We start from the raw sequence: 18292 nt of genomic DNA, 5'->3' as shown, positions 1-18292 counted from the left end.
ACTCCTACTACTCAAGTCTCTGCTCAAGTCTCGGCTCAGGTCTCGCGCGAATAGGCGGGTGAAGATTCCCATCCCTACTGCAACATCGTGTGCCCGTCGCCATGGCAACCAGGGGGACACTCACGTTTAAATCTCAAGTGATACTGTCATACTTAATTACATCACAAAAGCAGTGCGATCCAAATAAAATAAATGTAAACAAATTAAAAAGAAATTATATTTATGAACAAAGCTCATACAAATGGACACCTGATGGATAGTCAGAAGAATATGTTTAATAAAAATAATTAAACCTCAGTTTCCTCTATAGAACTTCATAGAAAGTAATCCAATAAATTACAAATGACTCTTGTTTTTTTTTGTCTGTTTTTAAGACACATCCCCCCTCCCCCCTGCTTTTTTCTCCTCCATTTGACTACATGAAATTAGTTTGACTTTACAGAGCACGAAATATTACTTACAGAAAATAAGACAAAAACTGACCATGGTGACACTTGGATATCGTGAAAGCTTGAAATAAAATAAACAAACAAAATAGATAATAAAAATGATCTTGTCTCAGTGATGACATGGATGATACCATCTTTTACAGCAGTAGTGTGTGTGTGTGTATATGTGTGTGATTGTACCATAATAGTCACATATGTATAAGGGCACTACTATAGGAAAAACTAACAAAAAAAGCATATTGTGTGTAAATCACTGCAAGCGTTTCAGTCTGGTTGCATTCACTGACCATTGGAGAACAGAGCGACGGTCACAATCAAGAGTGTTGATGAAATAACAGTCCACAAGAGGGGGGCAAAGGTACTTCGGCTTTGTTGGAATTCCAGTGTTGGCGGTCAAAAACACAATGTATAAGAGGATTGAAAATCAGAGGTACAAGATAAGGGCACTTCTAAGTCTAAGCTGAAGCTCAAAACAACAAGCGAAAACAAAACTAGCGTGAGTAGCGAGATTGTTCGAGCCCTTGCCCGAGCTAGCTAGCACGCTCGCTAGATGTGGCACTGCTGTGTCGAACAACAATCAAAACCATATTTTTTTTTCTGTGCTTGTGCTGTCGGAAGGTTGTTGAAGGTAGGCTGGGAAACAGGAAGAAAAGGTACAACGCATCAGGAAGCTCTTGAAGAACATGAAGAAGGTTGGCTTTTGGCACAGCAGAAGGGCAGGAAGGCTTCAAGGGCTGTTTGCGTGATGCGGCGGGTAAATTTCCATCAAGAAACAACTTCTATTATTCCCGCCATCTTGATGCAAGGTTAAACACTCACATTGACACTTTTGGGAAATTTAGAGTCTTCAATAAAGCTGAAATTCATGTTTTGAGGACCAGAGACGTAAGCATGAGGTCAACATGCAAACTCCGCACAGGGAGAGACTCTCGATTGTGAGGTGGAAGTGTTGAAAACACTCATCCCACTGTGAGGTCACCTCCCCCCAAAAAATACAATAAAAATAAATGAATGACAGGACCAAAGTGAAAAGCCATTTTTGGAACATGACAGAATCTACAGCTTGAGTGACATTCGTTAGCTGCCCGAGTTATTGCTCACATCCGCATGATCTGCAAAGCAAGCGTGCCTTATTTACATCATAACCCCACCATCAAATATATATTAATAGTACAGCTTGACGCATTTTTAATAATAAAATTAAATCCTGACTTCATAATAATTACAATAATGCCTTTTTTTGTTTGTTTTTTGTTTGAAACAGTACAAGGTGACGCTTCTATTCAAGTCCGACATGCAAAATGTCTGGAAACAAGACGCTACCTCATCCACCAACGTTTACATTTGATTTCAGTTTTCTATTTGTTGGTGGTGGTTTTTGTTGACATTTTTGCTTTAATACACAACAATGCAGTTAGTTATTTACATGTAAAGAAAACCTAAGTGCTGGGAGGAGGGTGATAGATGGTGGTAGGTGGGGGCTCCACATATTTCTGAATATATGAATACATTTGTAAGGGGGGGGGAGTACATAAATAAATGAATATTCCGTCAGTCCTTGCTGCTGGAGTCAGAGTCGTCTGAGGAAGAAGAAGAGCTCCCGGAGTCGGATGAAGACGACTCGGCTTTCCCACTGTTGTCTTTGTGCTCTCCTGATTCTTCATCCTCATCGTCGTCGTCGTCGTCATCTTCCAAAGTTTCCGCTTTGACAGCGGGTGCTTGAGGAGGAGGCGGGGGAGTGGGAGGAGGAAGCGGCGTGTTGTCGGGTTGCGTGTCGGGCACGGGGAGGTTAAGGCCTGGAGTGAGAAGCATCCCTGGGTAAAGCATGCTGGACAGCAACAAGGGGTTGAGCGGGAGAGGGGGGCTAGAGGTGGACGAGGCACTTTGGGAGGAGGCGCCGCCTTTTGTCCGTTCCTCGCTGGGGGCGCAGGGCTCTCCTGTAGTGCCGCCGATTCCCTTCTCCTTGTCCTCGGAGCCTGCGCCGCTCGTGCCGCCCGCGCTGCCCGCGCTGCCCGCGCTGCCCGCGCCTCCTTCCTGATTCTTCCCGAGCAAGCCGCCCACATCCAGGAGGTTGGGCAGCCCCGCCATGCCTGAGAGCATCATGGGAAACATGGCGGCCAGATTACTCGCCGCCAGGTTTCCGGCGTCCGAGGGGGGCAGGCCCATGAGGCCGGCGGTGAGCTGCAGGTTCTGCTGGAAGGCCTGAAGGCTGCTCAGGTCCATGCCCGACAGAAGCCCGTTGGCCAGCAGGGGGTTGAAGCCCAGGGCGGAGGACGCCGCCATCGCCGTAGTGTTAGGCGTCATGGCCGCCATCGCTGCCTTAACCAGAGGATTCTTTGGACGCCGCCCTCGCCGGCTCACCTCCTCGGGAACGATGGGGCCCGTCAGGATCCTGTCGAACATGGTCGCTGGGAGGTAACCCTGAAAGAAGAAAGGTCCTCCCTCAAACCAACATTTAAGTTGTGCACAACCTGATTTGCTGCTATTACCACATTGAATAATGCAAATGAATAAACATACTTTATCTTGCTCTGCTGTATAGCGTAGGATTTTCAGTGACTCACCGACTGTTTGACGACGTCGGCCCATTCGGGCGGGACGCCGTACTCAGGGTTCTCCTGAAGGAAGCGGCACAGATCCTTGAGAGGAGGCGCAAAAGCTCCACCAACCTTGAGGGCAAAAATTCAACTGATGTTATGGGCCTGCTTGGAGTTTGCAGCTACTTTACAAACGACAATGAAACCGATTTCTAAAAGTCTTTAAGATCAACGTAGAAAACAAACTTTAGAAAGAATTTAGAAAAACAAATCAGTAAAATGAAAGCAACAGTGTTCTCCGATCCAAGGCACACATTTGCCCTCTACCTTTCGGGCGTTCCTCCTGTTGATGATCTGCACTCGCTCCTCGCCCGTCAGGCTGTTGACGTCGATTTTGTTGGGGTTCCGGCAGCGGTGCCTCTTCTGCTTGGGTCGCCCGTCCTGGACGTGGAACTGCAAAGGCATCTTGTTCACGCCCTGCGCACCAGGACAAACGCGTTACACCACGACAACATACTCAAGAGGTTGCCCGGTACGGCAGATAACTCACGGGGATAAAAGCGCCCGTGTCGGCCACGAAGCCCGGGTGCTCCTTCAGCCACTGGTCCAGGTCTTTCCTCTTGGGAGCGTCGTCCCCAGCCAGCCGGGTGCCGTCTTTGAGGTTGATGACCGGGACCCTGCTTTCCACGTCTTCCGGGCCCAGCCCAGAGGTCTGGTGGTTGTACCCTGGAATTGCCGCGCCCACTTGGCCAATGCCGCCCCACCCAGGAGCCGCCTGGAAACATAGGTGAGGGTCAATTTCATCCCTGCCGCCCTCTAGAGGTCATTCCAGTTTATGCTTTTGTAAATCATATTTTGGTGCTGAGGTTTACCTGTTCGGGAGCCTGAGTCCTGTTCATGAAGAGCAGGTCCATGCCCTCCACGTTCTTCCTTCTCCCCCGTCGACGCTTCACCACCGGTTGACAATCCAGAACCCCGTTCAGCCTCACGGTGCCAGAAACACCTGAAAGCACGCAGGAATAAATCTCTGCAACAAGCTTTGCTCCCAATGTGTGGGTCACTGATAATCTCATTTTGCACGTACTGTTCTGGAAGCTGCATTGTGGCTTGGTGATGTCAGCCAGGCCCGTGTCAGAGGCGCTCTGCAGATCATGGAGCCGGGCCAGATACTGCTGCTGCTGGGCTTGGGGTGCCTCCTCTGAGTCTAGGGCTCTCTTCAGAGGTAGACCCTGTTTCTGGAAGGTCAACTTGAGACCTCCCTCCTGCTGCACAGAGGCCAAACTTGATTAAGTCCAAAGGGGTTCTTTTTTTGCATGTATTTGGTAAAACTGGAGAATGGTAACATTTCCTATACAGCAAAAGGTTTTGTGATGCCGTTGGTTTGTTTTTGTAGAATATGACCTTTTTAGACCGGCTTGATATATATATTATTTTTCTGTTCCACTGTAAGTGTATTAGTGCACACAAGACGGTGCCAAGTAGGCAGAATTAATCAGACTGTAAATGGAAGCCAAACAAGGAGAAATCCAAGTGTTATAAGCGCAAAGGAGATTGTGGAACCTTTTACGTTGGTCTAATGTTCTCCTTGGGGGCTATTTTAAAGTAAGCGCATAGGAAAAAGAGAGGAAGGGCAGTAATTACGTTCATCCCGCTGCGAGAACTACCCACGCCCCGAAGGAAAGACAGAGCGGAAAAATCAGAGCGACATGCTCAGCGTGGCGGCGGAGGAGCCGGGAGTGGGGGGGGACGAAGCGAGGAGGGGAGAAATCAACATACATCGTTCAGCTTGACTGAGAATTCCTTGCTTTCTGCAACATGCTCGGTCACCTTTGACCCCTGTGGCGAGGCCGAGGGGTCCTCGCACAGGCTGCTGTCCAAAAGCTTGGTGGTGTAGAAGGATGCCACGGGGCCGCCGGGCTCGTAGACGCGCCGTGTGGCCGGCCACTTGCCCTTCAGCACCGCCTGGCATATGCTGTCCAGACGGTTGATGATCACCCGGTCCTGAATTTTGCAAAATCGTCAGATTGCAAATGGCGCCTGTCGTCCGTCAATAAGCGTCACGGCGACTCACCTTCGGCCAGTGGGAGGCAGCGAGTATGTAGCCTCCCGCCTGGAAGGGATGAGACACGCTGTTGGTGACACCGTTCTGGGCAACGTGGGAGTCTTGCGCATCGTTGTGCACGGTGCCTAACGACGCCACGCTGTCCTCGTCGAAGCCCTTCACGCTTGGGGCTGCAGGCACTGGAAACAGCACACACTTTTTCTCTCATGGCTGACGTGTGAAGAGTGAACAGAATGTTACTGTGCACCAAAAAATAAGTACCCTCTTGGAATTATTAGTTTTCAGGCACCCCAAAGCGGTTCCATTTTTTTTTTTTTCAAGGGACAATGAACACTGATTCCAAGAACTGCCAGGTGCTTGGGTCGTTTGCTATGTGCCGCAGTCGTCAATTATTTCGTCCTTTGGCATTCCAGCGTATCTTAGCATTGGATTGTTACCGACTAACACTGTCTGCATCTTGAGTGCTCACCTTTCTTCTTCCCGTCCTCTCCTTCGCTGTCACTGTCATCCGAAGAAGAGGAAGAGGAGGATGACGACGAAGAGCCAGAGGAGCAGGACGATGAAGACGAAGAGGAGCTGGACCCGGTGTGGGACGAGGACGAAGAGGACGACGAAGAAGATGAGGAGGAGCGCGAGGAAGAGCTGGAAGACGAGCGGTCCGACTCGGCCCCTGAGGCCCGCCTCTCCCTGCGGCCCCTCTTGCTGGCCTTCTTGGGCTTTCTCTCTGAGGAGTTGGGTGTGAGGGGCTTTGTCCTTGCTGCCACCATTAGTCCCTCGCTGTCGAGTTTGTCCTCGGCGACTCCTGTGGGGGTCTCCGCTGCGAGGGCGGGACTCCAGTTCTCCTTTGCTTTCTCTCTGTTTTCCTCCCCTTCTGAAGGGGGCTCCACTTGTGGGATAGCCCCGCCAGTCTCCGAGTCCCTCGGGGCGGGAGGCGGGACTGCCGAAGCAGAGGTCGTTGCCTGGTGCTGAGGTTGAAGGAGGGGCGTGAAGCCTAGCGACTGCCGTTGCGGCACCGCTTTTGTCTGACTGTAGCTGCGCTGGGCCGCCATGAAGCCCAAATCGGGGTCTCGGAGTATGTGATAATCCGTGCGGCTGACCCCGTGCTTGGCGGCGCCAATGAGCAGGTCCCGGTCGTGGGTGCCGACCTCCCACCACGCGGGCAAGTCGGAGCTGATCTGGCACAGCGGCAGGCGCTCGTAGAGCAAGGGGTGGCAAAGGACCTGCTCTCTCACCTGGCGCAGCAGTTCCACCCGGTACAAGGTGCGCGACGCCCGTTCCTCTGTGATGGGCTGGATGTTGAGGGATGGGTCCACCGCAGAGTCTGGGCAAACAGATGGGAGTAAAGTTAGCATGTTGGGAAATTTTTTTTTTTTTTTTAAAGCTAACTGACAGAAAATAAATCAGGATTTATTTTCTTTCTTTGTGGGGGCTTGCCTATTTCTTTAAACTGGGCTGTGTGAAAATAAATAGCTTGCGTAGTTGCAACACCCGAGCTATGGCCCGGTTGCCACGGTGACTGAAGCCGTACTATGCACTGTACTGTAGGTGTATACTATATCATCTGACCTCCTTCTTTGGGCGGCAGGCGGCAAACGCGTCTGCACATGGCAGCGAAGGCGCACAGGTACTTCTGCAGGCTTTCGTCTGTCTTCTTGTGCAGCCGTGCCATTGCCCGAAATTTCGTCCAGTCGAAGCGGCCCAGCGTCGGGTTGAAGACCACGCCAAAGGTGGACACCACCCGGTAGAAGTCGGCTTCTTCCCGCCTGGTCCATCTATTGACAATGGAAATAAAAATGCTTTTCAAGTTGCACAGCAGTGTCTTGGGAACTCATTTTAAATCTCAGAATGTAAATAATCTCATAATATCATCATGATATCCAATTTACATTTTCAAAACGTTAATGCACCTTTTGAATTATGGGTGTGAAGTTTCTGTTCATACAATACATACATTACTGTGCACAGATTAACAATATTAATCAGGGCGGACCAATCACTCTGTCCCACCTTTGTTGTCGTTCAATCTTGGCAGCCATCTTGGGGTTAAGCGGGTCACTGAGAACCGCTGGCGGCAGCAGCATCGCCGCCGATGGCGGCGGCGGGCCGAGGGGCGTCGACATCATGGCGGCCAGCTGAGAGTGGCACTGTGACTGCACTTGGTGGATTTGCAGGATCTGACGGCTCTTGGTGTAGCGCTGCGAGGCGGTGATCAGACGCCTCAGCCGGGCAGTGAGCAAGGAGGACGGGGGCCAGTATGCACCCGCTGCTCCCGAACCCGTGTCTGGAAGAGGAAAAAGCGTTTGAGCTAATTAATGTCTGTGGAATTTCCGAGACATGCTGACAACGAGCAGGATTAATGTGTGACTAATACTTACCTCCGGCGTTGTCAGTGACAACCAAGTCTCCGGGAGAAGAGGCGTCATCCTATGGGGAAATTGGTGTTTTATTTTAAACATCTCATTTTAAAGGGGAGAAAACGACTTTGTATCATTTATACACAAATAATTTGGTATCCAGAGTTACTACACTTCACATCAAATGTAACGTTTTGAGTGATTACCAATAACTGTGCTGTGGAATTAATGTCATATTGCGTGCAGGCCATTGGTCCTTTCTTTAGCCCTTAGGGGACTTTTGACCAAAGCATGTCACAGACAAGACAAAATACCATGGAAAGGTTTTAAATCGTGGGAAAAAAACAACATAAGAACTACTTTGACTGAGTAATGAGAGTAGGCGTGAGCGCCACGTCAGTGCTGAGAGTGAAATTGTTCATCTCTGTCAGTCTGATTATCGATCGGCCTTTTCAAAAGGAGACAACGTTGGCCTTTGGCGGGCGGGGTCTGACGTTTACCTCCATGTCGTCCTTCAGCAGGGCTGGAGCGGGCTTGTACTCTGGATCGTCCACATCCCTACACACACGCGCCCAAAATGTCTAAGTTTCAAAGCATCGTTGAATGGTGGATGCACTTTTAGGGTGTTTTCTACCCACCCGTCCATGAAATCGTTGCTCCTCTGTTCGGCAGCGATGGCCTTGTCGTCCGGTCGGCCAACACGGTCTAGGAAGCACAGCGCGGGGTCCGCTCGGATGGTGTTGTACTTCTCATAACCTGTAATAATAATCCTCATAAGATGTCTAAGAAAGGGGTGGACTAGTAGTAAGCAACTCTGCTGCACACTTGTGGTTTAGGGTTCTGATATTGTGCGGCGGTCGCTCACCATGCTTGTAGACCCCCAGTAGCAGACACTTGTCAGAGAGGATGTCCCACCACAAGGCCGGCAGTTCCGAATGGTCCGGCTCCGGCACCCAGATCTTGACGTCACTGGAGATGTCACAAAGAGGATGTTTTGATGATGCTTTTGTAATGTAGTTATAAAGATTTCCAGCAGGTGGAGCTCAATAGTTGTCTTCAATATTTGGCTGGTGAGTCTTCAACAGGTTGAGGTTTGTATCGGTACGTTCAAAAACAACACCCTCTTTTTGTGACATGTAAATATTTCAGTTTGTACTCACTTATGCTTTACGTGATGTTGTTAAATGTGTGATTTGATGAATGAGTGTAATGTGTTATGTTATTAAAGCCGAACGACAGACACGTGTAAAAGCATTAATGAAATGAATCAAATGTGATTATTACACAAAGATTGCGATTTTCAGAGCAGGTTCAGGTGTGGAAATTATTAATCATATACTGTTGCTATGCAATTAGTCTCTCTTCATCAATTATTTATAACATCAATTTCACGGTCAAACAGTGTACTCACCTAGCATCCACGTTGTTCAGAACGTTCTGGGCCTCCTCGCCTATCACCTCTTGTTTCAGGTAGTACAGCATTCTGACCCGGAGCAACACCCTGCGCGCAGAAAAGCCGCCGCTTAGAAAAGAAAAAGCCCTGACCTTGCACAATTGTGCAGACTGCACACACACACGCGCTTACACAAACCGTCTGGTTGAACACAATGGACACTAAATGAAACAATGCGCCGTCAATCCTCAATACAGATTTCTTTTTTATGGATAAAATGGTGGAGGAAAACTAAAATGTTGTGTTGCATAAAAACAAGAAAACCCACAAACAGAAAGACAAATTACTGGACAATGTTGTCGTGCAGGAACAGCAACAGGGAGGAAGAGTGAACAGGGATTCAGACACACACGCACGCGCACCCACAGTTGTGAACAGAACAAAACTAAAGCTGCCATAGAGGAACAGAGGAACCGCACAACAGCCATGTTATACATTTTAGCTCAACATGTTTCCTGGCAAGAGGGGGTAGGAAAAAAGAACTTATGCAAAGTAGGCTACGCCCGCCCACCCTCCCTCCACACTCCTGTGTGAGTGAAGCAGCTGCTCCGCTGCTCCACCGCACCTGTCATCACTCCTTTCCAGGTTCCACGCAAGTGCGTGCAGTGTGACTCACTCACTCGCTCGCTCGCTCAGACACACACACAAGCACGCACAGGCAAAAAAAAATTGCACGCCGCCACTCGCTCGTTACGCGACGAGCCAGCTGAGTTGCGTGACACAGCCGGCTGGCATGCGAGGAATCCCTCTGGGCTCTGTTCGCAGGCACCGGCCCAAGCCGGAAGCAACACGAGCGGGAGGAGACGCCGCAAGTGACAACAAGAGCGCTTAAGCGTGACATGTCACTCCTCGCTCTGGCTTCTATTGAACGCCGGGGAGCGTCCTCCGGAGGGGAAAACGTCATAGTCAGCAAAAATTGCACGCCACAAATTGGACAAAGGCTGGATTCAACACGGTTGGACTCGCAAACAAAGGGGAACTTTCCATGGAAAATGCAGCACAGTTTCAACATCTATTTGGCTTTTGTCTCTTTGGCAGCCACCCTCCTTTCTCCCTCTGTCTGCGAGTAAGGGTGATACATGGCGGCCATTAGGCAAGCCTGAAGTCTCATTAAGATTTCCATCACTCAACCGCTTGCTGCGTCTGATAATGAATCAGCGGCGTGTTTTAGAGTGGCTCGTCATTACCCGGGTGCGTGGCCAAAAGAGCGCGGAGTACATTCTATTTGCATTTGACCGCATTTCCTTTATTGACTATGAGGAAGATGCAAGCAATTCAGCGCTCAACTAATGCAACACTTAAAGACGTGGCTTCTAGAATACTGACAGACACGGCTACTCAACTGCTTCGACGCAACTTGGAGATGTGACTACTCTGCTGCAATTAATTGCCTGTTCGGATACGCGACTCATCGGCCGCTTTACGGTAAAACAAATTGACAGCTACAACAGATGACTTTTTGACAGCATTTTGACTCGATTAAGTGCTTGTGGGGCTGAATGAAATGAAATCCATACCAAAAAAACAACCTCTTTTTGTCCCATTTTGAGATATCCAGTACTGTTTTAAACATCAAAGTGTGACCTACTTGTTACAGTGATGCTTGAGGTGTTTCTTGTAGCCGTCGTCCTGGAGTATATGCTCCGGGTTGTGCTTCCGTAACCACTCAGCCTTGTGGATGTCAAACGAGCTGGACTGGGTCTTCATCTTCTTGCCCTTGCGGCCCCGAGGAACAGGCGCGGACAGACCTGGCGGCGGCGAAGGATCACAAGGTTTAAATTCAATCCCGGGTCTCTTTGATTCATAGGTGTGAAGGGGTTCACATACCCAAGTGATTCTGCAGCTCCTTAGTGCGGCCGTCTTCGGCGGGTGCAATCAGATCCCACATGAAGCCTTTGATTTTATCATCGCCACGATAGTGTACCAAACAGTAAGCCAGCAGCGCTCTGCAGATGGACTCCACGTCCCAGTCGGTCAGCTGCTTCTTAAAACGACCGTGGTTGAGGATGTCCTTCCAGCGGCCCCACCTGAATAACGATAAAAGGAAGGCTCCGATCATCCCCTGACCTCAACCCTAATGAAACTCATCGGATAATATTTTTGGAGCAGTCTAAAGTTAATTGGCATACCCGTATACTAGCAGATTCTTCTCCACGCGGAAGCATTCTGTGCGTCCGTAGCTGTTAGGCCGCTCGTGGGCTCGTCTGACTTTGGGTTTGGTGTCGTCGCTGTCGCTCTCGCCCTCGGACAGCTCCGCCAACTCATCCTTGGTGGAGCTGAAAGGCCGCGTCTGCTTCCTGACGCGGGGCGTGTCGATAACCAGGCTGTTCTGTAGGCGTGACGAGAACGTTGAGATTGTTTTTTAACAGTAAGGGCAAGCGCAGATGCATCAGCTACATCAATATGACATCAAGCGTCTAATTACAATTTAATGCCTGTGTGTAATTTTTTTTAACAGTATAATCTTTATACAACCCGCATGCACATGTAACCAAATTGCCCATGTGTAATGATAACAATACCAAAATAATACAAACATTAAATGCAACATAAAATTCACTGGTAGTTGGCCTAGGTTGACTCGTTCCTTCGTTGATTAAAATGAGGGGTAACCTTGATAATACTTCACTAACGTGCTGTAGGAAATGATATTGCTGGTTTAATAATGGGCAAACCTCTAATGTGTCATATTTAAAAGGCCCACAGTGTCCATAAAGGCAATAAAAGCAAGGATTGTATTTTTTATTCATAGCAATTCAACACTAAGTCACCCAATTATATTTCGATTCAATTCTTACGCAGATCACAGTGTGTCACATGCGGCAGGCAGAATTGCACTAATGACTATGAATGAAATTGTCAGACCAGGAGTTGTACTAACTTAACCCCTTGAATACAATCAGATTAGAAGGTTTTCATTATTATTATTTTTTTAAATCTCATGGAAATGAGCTAAAAAATTCCAGCCTAAAAATCCAAGCCCCAAGTGGCTCACTGACCTCTATTTGATGTGCTGTAACAGAAGTATACTTACTCTGCCATTGGCCATTTCCATGTCGATGTCGGCCTTTTTCGCCCACTTGTCCCAGAAGTTGGGGTCATCCAGCGAGATGTCTGTGCGGTTCCCGGATGCTACAAAACTGGCCTGGAAGATGACATCAGACAATCTTAGCGATCAAATTAGGTATCAATTCGTCTACACATGTCTAGGCGTGTCACGCCACCTTGGCAAAGGTGGACCCTCGGCCCTCGGACTCGATAGTGATGGTCTTGGTTCGCCGTTGGAGGATCTGGTCAATGTCCTCCTCGCAAAACTTGGCCCCCTCGTCCTCCTCGTCCATGATGGCGCCGTAGGCTCCGCGTCGAAGGAGATCCTCAATCTCCTTTTTGGATAACTGTTGCTGGACCGCCTGGAATTACAATTTTCAATGTTCCTGGTGTTGATGAAAATCTGCAATTTTCCATTGCACACTTAAATGAAGTTTAATTTTCATTAGTCATTCAAACTAAATTCTCATGACTCACCCCTCCCCCAGTGCCTCCTGCTGCACCTCCTCCCAGGCTGTTGTCGCGGCCGCTCATGCTTTGCAACACAGCTTTGTCCAAACCCAGTTTGAGGCTGGCGCGGTCAAACATCTCTCGCTCGTACGAGTTCCTGGTGATCAGGCGGTACACCTTCACCGCTTTGTTCTGACCAATCCGATGGCAACGTGCCTGCGCCTATGAGGAGGCAGGGATGCAAACAATAGAAGAATGCGTAAAGCGCTGCTTCTCAAACTGGAGTTTCCATGAGTCCAAAGAAAATTTTTATTTAAAGTAAGTCCTATAATTTAAAGTACGCGTACCCATAAATGGGGACCAGCATGAAAGCTCTGATATGATTGTTATAGGTCACATTATTTAAAGAATACACCATTTCCCAGATTATTACGCAACAAATATTTTTCTCAGATTTTCCTGAGTTCAATAGTCGATGCAAATGACATGCATCATATTTCCATGTCATCAATTAAATTTGAATGTTTTTTGAACAAACCTCCCCATTAGGCACAAAGGAATTGCAAGACATTTGGTCGCTTGTAAAGCGGTGAATGATTGTTGACCTGAATCATAGGAAGATTTGCTTAAAAATATTTGAATTATTCTCTTAATAGAATTCAAAACCATTCTTAGAGTCATTAGTATCTACTATTTCAACAGCTAAATAAATAAAAATATTTGCATAACATGATTTGATATCATGTGTTTCCACGCAAGCGCTACCTGGAGGTCGTTCTGCGGATTCCAGTCTGAGTCAAAAATGATGCAGGTGTCCGCCGCCGTGAGGTTGATCCCCAGGCCACCGGCTCGCGTGCACAGTAGAAACACGAAGCGGTCCGAGTCGGGCTTGCTGAAGCGGTCGATGGCCGCCTGTCGCAAGTTTCCACGAACGCGACCGTCTATCCGCTCGTACAAGTACCTGCAAAGGGTCAATTAGGTGGGTTAAGTCATTTGATTCCTCGAGCTGCGAAATGGTGTCTCTGAGCAGGTACCTTCTCTGTATGAGGTAGTCTTCCAAGATGTCCAAGCAGCGCACCATTTGGGAGAAAATGAGCACCTTGTGCCCGCCGGCTTTCATCTTGGGCAGCAGTTTGTCGATGAGGACCAGCTTCCCGGCAGACTGCACCATGGCTTGCAAGTGGAAGTCCAAGGCAGCCGGGCTATAAACCTCCCTGAAGTCCTCCAGGATTTTCTCTTCTGCCCCTGAAAAGAACACAAATAGCATTAGCTGTAGGGCCCAGATGTTGTGTAGAAATTCTTTTGTGAGATTCAGTCTTACCTTTGATGAGGTAGGGATGGTTGCAGCACTTCCTCAATTCCATCATAGTGTTGACCAGGTTGGGCATGTTTGCCTGGCCCGCTCCCTTGGCCAGGAAGGAGAAGTTCTTCTCCAGGATGGCACGATAGTACTTCTTTTGAATGTTGGTGAGCTCCACCTCGATGATGGTCTCCTCTTTGGGCGCCAGCTTCTTCTCCACATCTTCCTTCAAGCGACGCAGCATCATTGGCTTAAGGATGCCCTGCAGCTTCTGGACCTGTTGACCACCCCCAAAGAAACATGGCAGTGATGTATTTACAGACCAAATTTGGACGGTAGTCCTGATTAAACTGTCAACATTTCACTTTCATTCAGATTTTTGTTTAATAAATTACATCTGTTCACTGTAATATAAAAGAAATAAGAAAAGTGAGAAAAAGGTATGACTGCACTGTGATGTGTGTGTTATTGTGCAGAAGCTCAGTCTCGATCGCAAACAAAAGCCACGCAAATAATTGACTGAAAGGGGGGAAAACACACAGGAGCGAAAATGTTCACTGCTGTCTGCTGTTAGCTCAACAACATATGAGACCTGTTTTTCCACTTTCCAGAAACTATCGAGACACACACATGCACACACACGCACACACACGCACACACACACATACATCGTCACCAACATGCATATAAACAAGTCTTTTGAAGTGATCAATTTTAAAAAAGCCTTGCAGGGACAGCCAACAGAGACGGATCTCCCTTACCAAAATCAATATTCAGTTAAGTTCGCTAATTACTCATTTCATGAGGTCCCCCCCCCCCCCTCACACACACATACACATTTGTCTATAAACAGGAGCTTTAAGAAGGCCTCACTATAATCTGGGTGATGGAAATAAAGTGCAATTAGATTTTTATTTGATTTAAAATAATGGAAATTAATCCGGTCTCGGGGCCTAACTGTCACAATCACAAAACCTTAATAATTGTTATGGTATTGTAAGTTTGGACAGTCAGCCTACATATATAGAAATGTTTCCATTGCCTCAGTTGCCGTTCCAATGTGATGATGGGATTGAAGAGGAAGTTGGCCATTTACTGTAGATTTCAAACAGCCATTTCCTATTCTGCTTCCAATCAGGGCTCATTTGGTCAAGACTCCTAATAGGATACGAATGTTTATAGTGAGATCATCCACGGCTCCTTTTAGCTTTAATTCCATTCGGACACACTGTGTTGATACAGACGTCAGTAGTGTGTTGGTTACAACATAACACCGTGACCTAGTTAGACATAAACTCCATATTCTAGTCTGGACTGGTTGACATTAACATCAAAGTGGTGGCTGTCCAGGCACTGAAATCCCGAGCTCACCTGTTCTTCAGTCTTGAGGTCTCCAAACTCCTGCATGAAGGTGTTTTCCGACGGGAAACGTGCCGGCTCCAGGAAGTGCAATAGGCTGAAGAGTTCCTCCACTGTGTTTTGGAGAGGAGTGCCCGTCAGCAGTACCTTGTGCTCCTGACAAACACAGAAGCAAAGCCGCAAACATATGTTAGGGATGACTTAGAGATGTACATTCTCAACAGTTAACTCTGTTGCTTTTTGGTTGATGTGATAAGGTGAAAGGAAGTCACATGGAAAGAGCGGCCTACCAGGCTCATGAGCTTGAAGCCTTCCAGCAGCTTGCAGTTCTTGTTCTTGAGGCGGTGCGCTTCGTCGATGATGACACAGCGCCACTCGATGGCATTGAGCTCCGGACAGCCTCCCAGGATCATCTCGAATGTGGTGATGACTGCCTGGAACTTGTAGGCGCCTCGCAACACGCGACCCTTAAAGCAACAAAAGAAAAACATTAGATAGGAGCAGTCATCCCTTTTAGTTGGAAGCTAATTTGACATATTTCAATTCTATTTTGGCCACAGGAGAGACTTAACCCCCCCACCTATCCTCCTTCCACCTACAGGATTGTTTATTTGTCAGCACGCACGGTAACCGTCGACTCATTCCGCCTCTGCATTTGTTACCATCGCCTTGACAACCGGCCTCCGGAGCCCCACACGATTATACATCAGCCTCCTTCGCACATCAGACAAGCCCGAGAGGGGCTGAGTGAGTACCCTCCTCCATCCCTCCCCGCCAGAGGCTGTGCTGACATCACTGCTCCTCAACATCTTTCTCTGTTACCGGGAATGCTAAGCCATTACAAGACTGACATTGTCGCAGCTCAAATGCTGGGCAAGTGCCAGTCTGAGGTGTGTCAGCAGCATAATCACCTTAATCCACCCTGAACTGGTCACAGAGGCACATAAGAATAGATTCAGGCACACCATAGAACACATGAAATGATTTGTTTTGTTTGCTTTTCACTGCAAGTGATTGTTGGTCCATTTGACTCACTTCAAGGTCGTTTGAGTGAAAAAGTTGTGGAAAAACTGTAAAAATGTTACCAGCTTCCAAGCCATCTGGTATGCAAGTGACATCCTTAAACAGGGCTCATAATTACCTGCGCGTCCCTGAAGTACATCTCGTACTGCTGCAGCATCTGCCTGCTGACAACACTGCCGTGGTACACGATGACGTTCAGGTGCGTCCACGTGCGGAACTCGCGCTCCCAGTTGGCGATGGTGGAAAGCGGGGCGATGATGAGGAAAGGCGTCTTGATGCCCACGCGGTAGATCTCCTCCAGGAAGGTGATGGACTGGATGGTCTTGCCCAGGCCCATCTCGTCAGCCAGTATGCAGTTTCGCCTAAGGATGACGTGAAAGACTTGTCAGCGTTTGTTAGCATAGCGTAAAATCATTTGCTCCAATTATCAATAGAAATCATTCCATAAACCATTCCAATAAGAAAGACGAAGTGAGTGTAGGATTATTGTATTACAACACATGAGGAGTTAAAAATAACAACAAAGCCGATGATATTAAAAGATTAAAGAGAGGAGCATAAATAATCACAAGCTCCTTTATGTAGCATTTACACAGCTATCCAGAGGATGGGGCTAACACACTACTCAAGAAGCCTCCCTGCTGCTGACAAATGGCTGCGCGTGGGAACGCAATGCTCCTGTGCGCTCAATTGTAACGCAAGCATAATGGAGTGTGTGCTCCAGGTGTGTTGCGCCGGCTTCCTTTTTCGACAGTGGGCGAAAACTGAAAAAGCATGATACGGAAATGAGGAAATGCCGCAATCCCCAAATGAGAGCGGGGACACGGTGCAGCAACAACCCAACAGAAAATGTAATTTAATATTTATTATCAGATGTCTGAATCTATATTCAATGGGATGTCTACGTCAACATTTTTCCTAGCAGGAGTCAATTCAGTTCTCTGCAAGCAATATTAAATTCAAGCAACAACAAATGTTTATTATCAGTATATATGGTGTGAGTTCCAATGTTTATATAGGAGTTCCTTGGGATTTATTTGTTTTGAGGATTTGGACGGTGAGCCAAATCACAAGATTAGGGCCCACACACAGGCAATACAATCATGGCAGGCAAATTAATCATACATTTCTTGACACTATTTTCAAATGTTGGCAATCAGCAAAATGTTGATATGCATACTATCTGGGTGGGCTTCTTTTCTCTAAATAGAACTTAGACATTTTGGTAAAACCTTTACTTCATTTAACTAACCAAAACAGCAGCATCTACTGAAGCGTGTAAACAGTCTGACGCTTGAAACTGACCTGTTGTACCAGTTAAAGAGCAGCCAGTTGACCCCCTCCAGCTGGTAGTCCCTGAGGCTGTTGCCGTTCCTGTATTGCCGCGATTGATCCCTCTTCTTCCATAGGTTGGCTGGGGGCCGATCCTGCAGGGGGTTGCATTGCAACGCATAATGATATCTCTTTTACTTTGGCATGGCATAAAACCTTTGATGATTTAGAACAACGTAAGAGAATTGAATAATGGACAATATATTAGAATAAACTGCAAACGGTCCAAGTCAGATTACTTGTAATTAATTGCAGCCTGATAAAGAAAGTCTTATAATAAGCTATCCAAATAGAAGCCCGAACCGATGTTCCCTTGAATTGATCCAAAAATCCTGCACGCTGTCTCACCACTCTGCGTGAGTCCGGCTTGGCCGCCTGCAGCTGCTCGAACTCCTCTATTTTGCTCTGATCCACGTCGTCCTTCAGCTCCCAGGTGCTGTCCTCGTAGGGCAGGGAGCACCACTTCACCAGGTAGTAGACCACTTCCTACGGGCAGACACGCAGGAAAGTGAGCGCTTTCATCGTGCTGACAAAAAGGCCCGTCAGGGAGCCCATTAGCGTGGCCTTGGGCCTCTCTCGTCAAGCACAAAAGACGGTGCTTGAGTAGAGAGAATATAAGCCACAAAGATGTCGAAGATAAAACTGGCAGAGGTGACGGCTGAATACAGATAGAAGAGTGTGAATATTTCCTATCATGACAACTCGATGAATAGATAGGTGCTGACTAGCCATGCGAGAATACCCATACCAGCAGTATTTTAAGTTATCTGTACTCGTGGGGGCTGCCGATACCAGCCACCGATACTACATTAAGTACATCCTCCTTAGCAGTAGTTGGCGCTATAATCTGGCAGTTCGAAACGTTGGCCCAGTTTACTGGTACGACTATTTAATCTCTCCAAATACTTTTTTTAAAGACTCACTT

At 47.7% G+C, this 18292-nt stretch overlaps 1 protein-coding gene across 9 annotated transcripts in view; it reads right to left on the bottom strand.

Annotated features, from left to right (window-relative positions):
* Nucleotides 1-255: 255 nt before the first annotated feature.
* Nucleotides 256-18292, bottom strand: part of chd9 (chromodomain helicase DNA binding protein 9) — a 43350-nt gene continuing 25313 nt past the window's right edge. For 6 of the 9 annotated variants that reach the window (XM_061275662.1, XM_061275665.1, XM_061275669.1 and 3 more), the window contains 30 exons: nucleotides 17716-17853; nucleotides 17341-17462; nucleotides 16154-16397; nucleotides 15303-15479; nucleotides 15025-15168; nucleotides 13675-13930; nucleotides 13388-13598; nucleotides 13119-13314; nucleotides 12381-12575; nucleotides 12080-12265; nucleotides 11890-12000; nucleotides 10985-11184; nucleotides 10683-10882; nucleotides 10444-10603; nucleotides 8814-8903; nucleotides 8268-8371; nucleotides 8041-8158; nucleotides 7903-7960; nucleotides 7424-7472; nucleotides 7056-7329; nucleotides 6615-6820; nucleotides 5518-6369; nucleotides 5058-5227; nucleotides 4763-4987; nucleotides 4071-4251; nucleotides 3859-3989; nucleotides 3537-3761; nucleotides 3314-3463; nucleotides 3014-3118; nucleotides 256-2870 (listed from right to left, as the gene is read on the bottom strand). In XM_061275662.1, coding sequence (XP_061131646.1) covers nucleotides 2001-2870; nucleotides 3014-3118; nucleotides 3314-3463; nucleotides 3537-3761; nucleotides 3859-3989; nucleotides 4071-4251; nucleotides 4763-4987; nucleotides 5058-5227; nucleotides 5518-6369; nucleotides 6615-6820; nucleotides 7056-7329; nucleotides 7424-7472; nucleotides 7903-7960; nucleotides 8041-8158; nucleotides 8268-8371; nucleotides 8814-8903; nucleotides 10444-10603; nucleotides 10683-10882; nucleotides 10985-11184; nucleotides 11890-12000; nucleotides 12080-12265; nucleotides 12381-12575; nucleotides 13119-13314; nucleotides 13388-13598; nucleotides 13675-13930; nucleotides 15025-15168; nucleotides 15303-15479; nucleotides 16154-16397; nucleotides 17341-17462; nucleotides 17716-17853 — 6348 coding nt within the window. In that variant the 3' untranslated portion in view covers nucleotides 256-2000. The remainder of the gene's footprint in view (nucleotides 2871-3013; nucleotides 3119-3313; nucleotides 3464-3536; nucleotides 3762-3858; nucleotides 3990-4070; nucleotides 4252-4762; nucleotides 4988-5057; nucleotides 5228-5517; nucleotides 6370-6614; nucleotides 6821-7055; nucleotides 7330-7423; nucleotides 7473-7902; nucleotides 7961-8040; nucleotides 8159-8267; nucleotides 8372-8813; nucleotides 8904-10443; nucleotides 10604-10682; nucleotides 10883-10984; nucleotides 11185-11889; nucleotides 12001-12079; nucleotides 12266-12380; nucleotides 12576-13118; nucleotides 13315-13387; nucleotides 13599-13674; nucleotides 13931-15024; nucleotides 15169-15302; nucleotides 15480-16153; nucleotides 16398-17340; nucleotides 17463-17715; nucleotides 17854-18292) is intronic. The other 3 variants (XM_061275663.1, XM_061275666.1, XM_061275667.1) reach the window with 3 other exon arrangements.

Source organism: Syngnathus typhle, linkage group LG4 (genome assembly GCF_033458585.1).
Source record: "Syngnathus typhle isolate RoL2023-S1 ecotype Sweden linkage group LG4, RoL_Styp_1.0, whole genome shotgun sequence".
Taxonomy (NCBI): domain Eukaryota; kingdom Metazoa; phylum Chordata; class Actinopteri; order Syngnathiformes; family Syngnathidae; genus Syngnathus; species Syngnathus typhle.
The sequence above is the reverse complement of the archived record's forward strand: the minus strand, read 5'-3'. Positions and strand labels throughout refer to the sequence as shown.